Source organism: Girardinichthys multiradiatus, chromosome 8, assembly GCF_021462225.1.
Source record: "Girardinichthys multiradiatus isolate DD_20200921_A chromosome 8, DD_fGirMul_XY1, whole genome shotgun sequence".
In the NCBI taxonomy this organism is placed as follows: domain Eukaryota; kingdom Metazoa; phylum Chordata; class Actinopteri; order Cyprinodontiformes; family Goodeidae; genus Girardinichthys; species Girardinichthys multiradiatus.
In genome coordinates, this window is record NC_061801.1 from 21,886,742 (window position 1) to 21,899,920 (window position 13,179).

Genomic DNA, 13,179 nt, shown 5'->3' on the forward strand with positions numbered 1-13,179 from the left:
ACGAGTTAACTCTAAACACCTGCAAAAGATTCCTGAGGCTTTTAAAACTCCCAGCCTGGTTCATCACTCAAAACCCCAATCATGGGTAAGACTGCCGACCTGACTGCTGTCCAGAAGGCCACTATTGACACCCTCAAGCAAGAGGGTAAGACACAGAAAGAAATTTCTGAACGAATAGGCTGTTCCCAGAGTGCTGTATCAAGGCACCTCAGTGGGAAGTCTGTGGGAAGGAAAAAGTGTGGCAGAAAACGCTGCACAACGAGAAGAGGTGACCGGACCCTGAGGAAGATTGTGGAGAAGGGCCGATTCCAGACCTCGGGGGACCTGCGGAAGCAGTGGACTGAGTCTGGAGTAGAAACATCCAGAGCCACCGTGCACAGGCGTGTGCAGAAAATGGGCTACATGTGCCGCATTCCCCAGACCTGGGCTACAGAGAAGCAGCACTGGACTGTTGCTCAGTGGTCCAAAGTACTTTTTTCGGATGAAAGCAAATTCTGCATGTCATTCGGAAATCAAGGTGCCAGAGTCTGGAGGAAGACAGGGGAGAAGGAAATGCCAAAATGCCAGAAGTCCAGTGTCAAGTACCCACAGTCAGTGATGGTCTGGGGTGCCGTGTCAGCTGCTGGTGTTGGTCCACTGTGTTTTATCAAGGGCAGGGTCAATGCAGCTAGCTATCAGGAGATTTTGGAGCACTTCCATCATGCTTCCATCTGCTGAAAAGCTTTATGGAGATGAAGATTTCATTTTTCAGCACGACCTGGTACCTGCTCACAGTGCCAAAACCACTGGTAAATGGTTTACTGACCATGGTATCACTGTGCTCAATTGGCCTGCCAACTCTCCTGACCTGAACCCCATAGAGAATCTGTGGGATATTGTGAAGAGAACGTTGAGAGACTCAAGACCCAACACTCTGGATGAGCTAAAGGCTGCTATCGAAGCATCCTAGGCCTCCATAAGACCTCAGCAGTGCCACAGGCTGATTGCCTCCATGCCACGCCGCATTGAAGCAGTCATTTCTGCAAAAGGATTCCCGACCAAGTATTGAGTGCATAACTGTACATGATTATTTGAAGGTTGACGTTTTTTGTATTAAAAACACTTTTCTTTTATTGGTTGGATGAAATATGCTAATTTTGTGAGATAGGATTTTTGGGTTTTCATGAGCTGTATGCCAAAATCATCCGTATTAAGACAATAAAAGACCTGAAATATTTCAGTTAGTGTGCAATGAATCTAAAATATATGAATATTAAATTTTCATCATGACATTATAGAAAATAATGAACTTTATCACAATATGCTAATTTTTTGAGAAGGACCTGTATAAAAAATCTTCACTGATTTTTAGAATTCTTTCACTTCAATCCAAGTTCCAATTTTGTCTAATTTGTCTTTCCTATCACATCATCTTTCCCTTGTCATTGCCCTCTAGTCCTGATTAAAATGCACAATCTGACCTCAGTGCCTCTCTGTTCTCTTCCTCGTTTCTAATCTATCCTTTCTCCTTCTCTACCCCTCCATATGTCTCCCACCTCTTCTCCCTCTTTCTCCTAATCCATTTTCTTGCAGTGTCCTGAGGGGCTGAGGCCAATGAAGGATGGCTCGGGTTGCTATGACTACTCCAGAGGCGTTGACTGCACGGATGGCTTCAATGGAGGCTGTGAACAGCTGTGCCTCCAGCAGCTTGTACCCCTTGAAGATGACCCAGCATCCAACAATGTTCTCATGTTTTGCGGGTGAGAATGCCTACTAGTGAGAAAAGTTCCGTAAAAGTGAAATAATTTTCCATTACTGGTAATACAGCCATGGTAATTGCTCAGTACACCCCGGAAATTAAAACAGCACTTAACAACAAAATTGTGAAGTAGTTGTCTTCAGTATGACTTTATCACTGTCTTACATCATTGTAGAGGAATTTTGGTTCACTCTTCTTTACAAATTGCTTCAATTCATTGAGGTTTGCAGGCATTCACTAATACACACATTTGGTAAGGTCCTGCTACAGCATTTCAACCAGACTCAGGTCTGGACTTTGATTGGGCCACTGTAACATGTTGATACTTATTGACTCAGATTGAACCAAGCTTTAGTTGTCAGACACTGGCCTCATGTTTGACTCTAGAATCCTTTCATCTACAGAAAAGGGGTGAATTTCCTAAAAAGATTTTTTATCACACTCCCCAGACTGATGGGCAGCAACAGTAACTTGTCTAAGTTGATTGCTGATGCTTTTTCTCCTTTGGTGTTGTGTTAATGCACACCTGTATGCTCAATGGTGGATTACAATAGAATTTTAAGACACATACCTCCACTACTGTATGGACAGGATCTAACACACTACTACACAAAAAAAATAAACAAACATATCTCTTACCAACAAAATGTTTCAGTAAACATTAAGTCCCTGCTCTTGGTGTTTCTTTATTCTGAACATCATTTGTGTCAATAATCCTTTCAAGTTTCTATCTTTTTTTGGGACCTCGGTCACATTGTGTTTCAATTTGTTTTTTATAGTTTCAATTTGTTTTATAGGACTATGCATTATATGTTCCACAAATAATTTTTAAATGTGTTATTGTAACATATTTGTGGTGATATGATATTTCCTACGTTATGTATTGTTTTAAACCATCAAACTGCCAAATCTCTTGCTTTTTCATAGGTCCCACCTGCTCATAATCAGCAGATCAAGCCCATTTGATCAGTAGCGTCTGGCTGCTCCTTTACTTCTTAGAGCTTATCAAAACAACAAGGGCATACGTTGCTTTTTTCCATTGCTCCATATAAATGGTGTCTGCTGGCAGGGGACATCCCTTCGTCGTTAATTAGGTTTTAATGGAAAAATGTTAATTAAAAAATGTTCCATCAGTCAAATACCTATTTAGAAGTAAAAACTAAATGAAAACAATCTGCAAAAACTATGACATCTGGATAATATAACTTATTTTTTTCTGTTAGTGTAAATTCCCTTCATATTATCTACTTTTTATTTTTATATTTTTGTTTTTCATGTTGTTGAAACCAGACATATACTGTCAAATAACTTTTTACATTTTCTGATATTAAATCCAACTAAACCTTTCCTCTTTTAGGTAAATTAGGATTATCAAATATATATATATTTTTTTTCCTAAGTGCCAGAATAATTCTGCTCTTCTTCTTTTTTACTTTCTTCAAATTCAGAAGTTTACATACACTAAGCCTACCACTTTTAAACAGTTTGGGAAAGTCAAAATTATGATTTGTTTGTCTGAAACAGGTTAACTGTGCTCTCCATTAAACTCAGATGTTCTGAGGCACACCTGTACATGTATTTTAAAGCAATACCTCAAACATACTGCCTCTGTGTGTGACAATATGGTAAAAGTCTGGTTCATTCCTGTCACAATTTCTAGATCCCCCTCAGACTTTTCTAAATCAGCTGTTCCAAGTATACTCACGTATAAACAGCATATGAATGTCTAGCCAACATGCTGTTCAGGTAGGAGACAGGTTCAGTGTCCCAGAGATTAACATGTTGTGATGCAAAATGTATATATGAACCCCAGAACAACCGCAAATGTTGCTGTGAAGATGTGGGCTAAAGCTGGTGAGAGGGTCTCTTTATTCATAGTGAAACTAATGTGTTTGACATGGGCTGGGAAGAAGCCATGACATAAAATGTAACATTACAATACTTAGAGAAATTTACCTAAGTTTTTGGGAACTTATCCTGTGGTCAGATGAAACAAAAAATTTAACTCTTTGAACACAATGGCCATTATTATATTTGTAGAAATAGAGGGAAGCTTACAAACCTGGAAACACCATTCCAAGTGTATTTGAAGTATTAGAGTGGCAGCATCAAGTTTGTGGGTATTTTGCATCAACAAAAAAATGTTTGCATCACAAGGAAAGAACATAATATGGAAATATTAAAGCCACATCTCATCTTATCTAGAAAGATAAAGCCTTGGCATAAGATGGTCCCACAGATGGAGAGGGACCCCAACCATACAGCTAAATTAATTACAACCAATGACTAATGTATGTAAAACTCAGAATTTTAAGTAAGTACAAAATATCTAAAGTGCACCTCCCTAATTATACTGACATTTAGCAAATGGAAACAATTTTGATACCTGACCTAAACTAGGGCATGTTTACTGTAGTAAGAATATCAAACAGTGAGAAACAATAAGAGGTTATGTGTCTTTTTGTAGTGCATGGAAATACACAGCCTGCCCAAAAAAATGTCCCCACCAAAACAAAAGGTCACACACTCTAATATTTCATTGGACCGCCTTTAGCTTTGATTACGGCACGCATTCGCTGTGGCGTTGTTTCGATAAGCTTCTGCAATGTCACATGATTTATTTCCACCCAGTGTTGTATTAATTATTCACCAAGATCTTGCATTGATGATGGTAGAGTCTGCCCGTGTCGTCAGGGAAGAAAAAATCCATTGATGGAATAACCTGGTCATTCAGTATATTCAGGTAGTCAGCTGACCTCATTCTTTGAACACATACTGTTGCTGAACCCAGACCTGACCACCTGCAGCAACCCCAGATCAAAGCACTGACCCCACAGGCTTGTATAGTAGGCACTAGGCATGATGGGTGCATCACTTCATCTGCCTCTCTTCTTACCCTGATGCACCCATCACTCTGGAACAGGAAAAATCTGGACTCATCAGACCATATGACCTTCTTCCATTGCTCCAGAGTCCAATCTTTATGCTCTCTGCCCTCACTGATTAGTGGTTTTCTTAAGGCTACACAGCTGTTCAGTCCCAATCTCTTGAGTTCCTTTCGCATTGTGCGTGTGGAAATGCTCTTACTTTCACTATAAAACATAGCCCGGAGTTCTACTGTTGTTTTTCTTCGATTTGATTTCACCAAACGTTTAAATGACCGCCAATCACGATCATTCAGGATTTTTTTCCGGCCACATTTCTTCCTCGAAGACAATGGGTCCCCACCATCCTTTCAGTTTTTAATAATGCGTTAGATAGTTCTTAACCCAATTTTGGTAGTCTCTGCAATCTCCTTAGATGTTTTCTCTGCTTGATGCATGCCAATGATAGCCCATACAGTAATTATCCAATGGGAGGCTTGTACCTATTTGCTTAGTGAAATCCAGGTAGCGACTTTTTTTTGGCCAGGCAGTGTATTTGGTTTCAGCTACATATACAATTTTTACCCACATTTCATTATAAAAAACCCAATTCAAGACATTTAATTAATATTCATTTGAACTTCTGATCTCAGTTGTTTTTTAACCTAGTTGGTGTGTCAGTGCACCAATGTATCAAAGCTTTGTCAAAGCTATGTCTTTGTTTTTCTCAAAGGAATAATGTTCAAGTCATATTATCAATAAATCAGTGGAAGATGAGAGAGAAAGTAACAAAAAGGAATTTTAAATAAAAATGATACCAAATTGGGACTGTGTTGAATGTCAGAAAAACAAAAATACTGTGTTCTGTGATATCATGTAACATTTTTATTGTATTGAATTAATATACTTTTTTTTTTATTGGCTTAAGAATGATTTTACTTGGACATTATGAGCAATCAGTATATTATCTTCAGGAGAGATCCTTGTTAATATATTCTCGTTAATTAAACAAATATTATTCATTCAGCTAAAAGTTCATCCATGTGAGAGGGGATTAAATAGAAGCAGACTTTTGATAGGTTAAAATACTCCTGATCTCCTAAAAGATTTAACATATTTTTTCTGAACAGGTCCTTTCACCTTGTGTGTGTACGTTCAGACATCTTGCATTGCACTGACAGCTTGTGCCTCATCCGCAGGTGCGTGCAGGAGTACAAGCTGGCAGGAGACAGGCGATCCTGCCTCCTGCAGTCAGAGAACTGCGAGGGACCAAAATGCCCGAGGCAGGATGTCCACTTCAATGACACTCTGTTTGGTGAGATGCTGCATGGATACAACAACAAAACGCAGCAAGTCAACTTGGGACAGATATTCCAAATGACCTTCCGGTAATTTATGTACAAATACACACAAGACACTAACACAAAGGGTTTCTTTTTTATATTTTTTAAACTATATTGACAAATTCCAAAATGTATTCACCATAAGCTTATTTTGATCATGTTTCATCTTCTATGTTGTTTTAAAACAACATATTTCTTTTAAAAATACCTGCTGTTCACATCATAATGATTTTTCTGACTCCTAAAAACTATCTAAAGAAATAGCTTTTCTCTTGCTTGTCATCTTATTGAAGAAGCTATAAGAGTCAGTCGTCGGGGTCAGCTCATGGTTTGCTGCATTTCTGCTTGCACAGATCTGTGTATTGTCCTTGTATTTTGGGGCATGGAGAGTGAGAAGTGTATGAGTGAGAGAGAGAATGATAGCTGAGTGAGGATTGAAACTCATCCTGTGGCAGTTCTCCTTAAACCGGCAGCCTCCTGAAGATCTGGCTCGCTCTGATAAGTCACATGCTGTCTGTAATGAAAAGCATAATACAGAAAGATGATGAGGGTCTATCTATGCATGACTGCAATACACACAGAAAAATATGCTCAAACCGTATCTCATGTTGGTTGTATATCTTTTACTCTTTGTACATTCTGTCTGTTTCATTCCTCTATTACACAGACGTTTTATATCAGTATAATTTTTTTCCAGTGTTATCATGTTGTGCTTTTTATCAGTTCCGCCTTGTGGTTCATAGTGTATCAGCTTGGCTAATAAAAAAATAATACTTATAATAGCTGATGCCATTATCTACCTGTTGTAACTCCTTAGAGTCACAGTGTGGGATACATTATACTGCAATGAGACACTGAACAGTTTTTGACAGTGAAAGGGAAATTAATAATTCCTTCTATCATAAAACTGATAATACGTTTTTGATGGGTCAATATTTTGAGGGCAGATAATTGTATTTGATATTAAAGATGCCTGAATTTACAAACCATAGCAATTGTCTTTGAGAGAGATGTGCTATAACTTTGATTTAAAATGTTAATAACAATTTACTGTAACTGCAGTTAAAGGATAGTAAATTTTTACTGCCAACATACCATTAATAGCAGCAAATTTCAGTCAAACAGATTTTACTACAAAAATGGTATATTATGGCCTAAAGCATCACAGGGAAGATGGCCAAATTGATAGAAGTCCCCCTGACTATCTGTTCACTGACACCTTACTCAGGTAGGGCAAGCCTCAAAGGTAATTTCTAAAGAAGGTGGCAGTTCTCAGATTGCTGTATCCAAACAAAAAATTGAATGTTGAATGAAAGGAAAAAGAGTGGTAGAAACAGGTTCACAGGCAACACGCATACCTGCAGCTTTGAGGGGTTTGTAAAGCCAAGTTTATGTTGAAGAGTTTTGGGTAGATTCACCAAGGCACTGACTATGGCTGGAGCCAGTGCTACAACAGCGACCATATACAGACATGGTCAGGACATGGGCTACCATGGTCACATTTTTTGTGTTAAGCTACTCCTGAACCAGAGACAGCATCTGAAACATCTTGCCTGGGCTAAGAAGAAGTATTACTGGACTGTTGCTCAGTGGTCCAAAGTGCTCTTTTCAGATAAAAGTACGTTTTGCATTTATATTGAAATTCAAGCCCCAGAGTCTGGAGAAATAAGAGCATAGCCGTCTACCTGGAAATTTGAAAGCATTTAAACTTTCCCTCTTCTGACAAGCTTTGTGAAAATCCTGGTTTCATTTTCCAGCCAAGCTTGGCACCCTCCCTCATTGCTAAAAGTACCAAAACCTTGTTTATGACTCTGGCATCACTGTGCTTAATTGGCTAGCGAACTGACCTAAAATTCTATAGAGAAACTATGAAAGAATATAATAAGATGAGAGACACCAGACCCAACAATGCAGATGAACTGAAGGCTTCTATAAAGCAACTAAGGTTCCCAAAAAGACCTCAGCAGAGCCTCAGGCTGGTCGCTTCCATGCCACACTACATTGATGCGGTAATCAAGCAAAATGAGTCCTTATAATAAATGAATTCAATAATCATTACTGAGGTATTTTGCAAATAATTAATCCAGGTGTCTAAGAATGGTTTCATGTGAAGCAGTCAAGTCTTTAAGATGGATGATGAGCACAGACACACATTGAGCTCTGAGAGGATATCGGTTCAAGAAATGATTTGTTTTAATTGGACCAGAAGTGTTCTGACCTAAATCCTGCTAAAAACCTAAAATGGACTCTAAAATCTGCATAGGACCCCTTACAGCTTATATAAATACCATTAACACAATAAAAAAATAATTGGTTTGGGAATAAAACGATTAGTGGTTTTAATAGTTACCATGGTAAACTTTCCAATTCCTACTATTTCAAAATTAAATTACAATTAAAACGTTATGTAGTTGTGACATTGTTAAAAGTTCTCAGTGAGCCTGTCTGCTGCAGCTGCAGCTGCAGCATCACATACCCAACCAAAGGAAATGAGTTTCCTTGGAGATTTATGAGCCTCAAACAAGCACTTCAATCTTCAGTAGCTACATTTACATGGACATAAGTAATCGGAATAAATGGCCGATCGGACTAAAAATGTGTCATGTAAACATGTCAGTCGGAATATTCTGATCGGATTCGGCAGGATCGGAATGGTATCGTAATCCAATTGAGAGGGGTGGTTTATGCCGATTAACAATCCAATCGGCATGCATGTAAACGCTTGACAGGATCAAGTTATTCTGAATGAGGCAAACTGACTTGAGTGTGCATGTGCACTCCCGCCAACGTGACGTATTTCCGCCTTGAGTGGCTAGTCGTTCTGGCTAGATGCTAACAGAATATTCCGATCGGCAAATTTACATCACACATTCTTAGTCTGATTTTATTCAGATTATTTATGTCCATATAAACGGTACAATCCGATAATTTTTTTGTTTTTTAATTCGAATACATTTAAATCCGATCGTGAAATTTTGAGCATGTAAACATAGGCTGTATTATGGATTTTACAGCTACACGTAAGTTTTTTTTTAAATATTTTTTTTAATGTTTTTTCTGTCCACACCACACTCAGAAGGAAAGGATACAAATACTGCTAATTTTAAGTCATTAGCTACCGCTAAGTTAGCTAACTTTCAGCTAGACATGTGAGCTCTATATGTCAAGTTGCATATTGTATAGCTTAATAAAGTAGCTTGCAGTATCCTCACTTGACCTTTTAATCCTGACTGCTACACATTGGTCCTGCAGAATGTGAATAACCCAAGGCATCTTTACTGATTTAAGAAACAGAAGTAGTCAAATGTGTTGGTCAATGCTTGTAATCATGACAGAAGAAATTCTAGGGGTTAGTTGATATTTTTTGAAGTGAGGTCCTGTTATTAACGGTAATAATGCATGTAAAATAATCTTTTACATGTAGTAAAAGATTGCCCCCTCATAAAAATACCTTGTCCCTGCAAATCAATTCTCAATCGCACAAGCTCCCACCTTGCTACTCCCTCCTCCTCCTACAGTTACGAGCAGAACATAGTACTGGTCTTTGCAGATGTATGCGCGGACGTCCACCGGACAGGTCCGCACAACTCTCAAAGTTTTACAACCACTTAGGACCTGTTAGTCTTGATGTGAGACTTGATTATAAACACTTACTTGTGACTCTCTCATACAGTCATACTTAATAAATTAGAATATGCAATCGCATGTGTCTTCTTTGTCAGATTAAAAGTACCTTTTGAAAATAAAAACTTTTAACCAGGTATTTAACAAACTTTTCATAAAGACCACATATCTGTATTAACAATTGTTTTATTGGGTTGAAGTAATATTATAACCTTTTATGTTGTTTTCACTAGCTGTGAGTGAAAAATTATAAATAACAGAAATAAAAGCTTGAAAACATCTGTGTGTAATTAATCTATACTGCTTTTCATTTAGTGAATTAAGTCACTAAAACAAGGGAACTTTTCAAGACTATTCTCATTTATTGAATTGGTCTGTCCCACTAGCTAATTACTATCCTACCATTTAGAGGACTTAAAGACCTTCCAGAAAGCTCATGGTAATGTGACATCTTTACTAATAATACACTTCAAAAAACCTAATTTCAAAAAATTCAAACTTACCCTTTAATGCTGGATGCAACCTAATGCTCTGCAGACAAAAATCAGAAAGATACACAATACTTAATTTAATATACAGCTCCTGTTGTACTCCTTGTGTATTATTTTAAAACAAAAGAATTTCAACTTTCACAAATATTTTTATTTACCATCACTGTTTGAGAAAACAGAAGTTTATGCAGAGATTTTACTAATATGGAAGTTACGATTACAACTAGTAGACAAGGCTAGTGCTAAGCCATTCAGTGATTTTTAAAGTAACAGAAGAATTTAAAAGTATTTTCTATGACGTAAAGGGAGCCAGTGTAAGGACTTTAAAACTGGGATGAGGTGCTCTACTGTCTTAGTTTTAGTGAGAACAAGGGCAGCGGCGTCCAGGAGCAGCTGCTGCTGACTGATCGACTTTTCAGGCAGACCCGTGAAGACACTGTTGAAGTAATCAATTTGACTAAAGATAAATGCATGGATGAGTTTTTCAAGGTCCTGCTGGGACTATACTACTACTACTACTACTATTACTACTCTTACTGTGACTACTACAACTAATAATTAATATATTTTACACATATTAACACTTAAAATTTATGATAGCAAAAAATAAAGAGGGAAACCTCTCAATCTTTATGTTATAACATTTGATTATATTGGTATTTTGTATTAGTAATTGCATTCTTTTTAGATATTTTACAAACCCTTGAAAATATAAAAAATAATGATAAATAAGCAAACATTAGTATACAGTATTATTATTACGCAATTTAATTATGCTGGCATTCATGTTGCCAGTTCTGCAATCAAAACATTTTGTTTAATTTAAAAAGTATAAAAAAAGGAAATTGTATATGGTACAATATTAGTGTTTGGGTTTAGTATGTTCTGCTACTTAACGTTTTTTCAGTTTTTTTTTTTTTCACTTAAAGAAATCAAGCACCAGAAATCTACCATTTATCAGAGTTAGTATAATCCAACGACTGTTCTGCAAAAATTTCTATCTGACCTCGAAACTGTAACTTTCACATCTTGTTTTTACTAATTGTAATGACTCAGCAATTTATCCATTTGTTTGATGCTATTCATTCACAGTAGTTTAAATCATAACATTGTCCCCTGCCACAAATTGTTAGATAGAATTTTATTTGAAGTCTGGAAATATTCATTAAAGATGTCTGCAGCAGATTTTCTGTTTTGCATGCGTCTTATCTTTTAAAAATGTGGATAGTTTTTGAGTGTTTAACAGTTTTTTGAATGAGAATTTGACACCAACCCAAATAAGCTTATTAATGCATTAAAGAGATTTCAAACATTTAGCAGAGGATAGAAAGCACTATAAAGCTTGCATTGTTTTAGTTATCTGACTTGACTTTGCATCAGTGTGTGCTAAAGGTCCACATGTCAAGAAATGTGATGCTTCTGAAGCATTGATATGGATGAAAAGCTTTAGTGTGAATTGTTATCTTTGATCACCTCAAGAGCTGTAAGCTAAACGGGCCCCGACATCCATCTTCAGAGATTTCTTTTGAACATGATTGACATGTCTACAGTCTAATATGGGAAAAGAACTAAAGACCAAATGTTTTCTAATGGTTCACAAGGTTTAACCAGTTGGGAACTGCCTCTGATACACTGACAGGACACAGTTTGACAGATAAAAGAACGGCACGGTTTAGAGATTTTAACCACAGGAGAAAGACAGTCTTGATCCATTTGCCCTTAAGCAGTGGGGAGCACAGTGGTTCCTTTGCCTGTGGACTGCAGGTCTGTATACCAGGTCAAATAAAATTCAGAGAAGCAAAGAGATTTGTACTGAAGCCAGGGCTCAGCTGGGCTATTACAAGTGCCAGTTTTAAAGTCGCTTAACACTATCTATCTATCTATCTATCTATCTATCTATCTATCTATCTATCTATCTATCTATCTATCTATCTATCTATCTATCTATCTATCTATCTATCTATCTATCTATCTATCTATCTATCTATCTATCTATCTATCTATCTATCTATCTATCTATCTATCTATCTATCTATCTATCTATCTATCTATCTATCTATCTATCTATCTATCTATCTATCTATCTATCTATCTATCTATCTATCTATCTATCTATCTATCTATCTATCTATCTATCTATCTATCTATCTATCTATCTATCTATCTATCTATCTATCTATCTATCTATCTATCTATCGTCTGTGCAGGGTCAAGGGGTCATTGGGTGGGAGGTGGGATGCACCCTGAACAGCTTGCCAGTCTATCAAATCTCGTTTTAGATCAAATGCTAATTATGGTTTACAGCTAGTGAAAACCTGTGATTTTATTTATCTAGTAACTACAATATATACTAGAATGAGAAGTAGAAAAAAACTGACATTTAACAAAGGAATACAGGTCCTTCTCAAAATATTAGCATATTGTGATAAAGTTCATTATTTTCCATAATGTCATGATGAAAATTTAACATTCATATATTTTAGATTCATTGCACACTAACTGAAATATTTCAGGTCTTTTATTGTCTTAATACGGATGATTTTGGCATACAGCTCATGAAAACCCAAAATTCCTATCTCACAAAATTAGCATATCATTAAAAGGGTCTCTAAACGAGCTATGAACCTAATCATCTGAATCAACGAGTTAACTCTAAACACCTGCAAAAGATTCCTGAGGCCTTTAAAACTCCCAGCCTGGTTCATCACTCAAAACCCCAATCATGGGTAAGACTGCCGACCTGACTGCTGTCCAGAAGGCCACTATTGACACCCTCAAGTAAGAGGGTAAGACACAGAAAGACATTTCTGAACGAATAGGCTGTTCCCAGAGTGTTGTATCAAGGCACCTCAGTGGGAAGTCTGTGGGAAGGAAAAAGTGTGGCAGAAAACGCTGCACAACGAGAAGAGGTGACCGGACCCTGAGGAAGATTGTGGAGAAGGGCCGATTCCAGACCTTGGGGGACCTGCGGAAGCAGTGGACTGAGTCTGGAGTAGAAACATCCAGAGCCACCATGCACAGGCGTGTGCAAGAAATGGGCTACAGGTGCCGCATTCCCCAGGTCAAGCCACTTTTGAACCAGAAACAGCGGCAGAAGCGCCTGACCTGGGCTACAGAGA

General features: G+C 37.5%; 1 protein-coding gene across 6 annotated transcripts in view; it reads left to right on the top strand.

Annotated features, from left to right (window-relative positions):
• The window catches only part of LOC124872311 (astrotactin-2-like), a 513,868-nt gene that overhangs the window by 354,027 nt on the left and 146,662 nt on the right, over window positions 1-13,179 (top strand). For all 6 annotated transcript variants that reach the window (XR_007039251.1, XR_007039252.1, XM_047372151.1 and 3 more), the window contains 2 exons: window positions 1,573-1,739; window positions 5,802-5,990. Coding sequence is in view for 4 of the 6 variants with exons in the window: in XM_047372151.1 (XP_047228107.1) it covers window positions 1,573-1,739; window positions 5,802-5,990 (356 nt within the window). In the remaining 2 variants the exon portion in view is untranslated. The remainder of the gene's footprint in view (window positions 1-1,572; window positions 1,740-5,801; window positions 5,991-13,179) is intronic.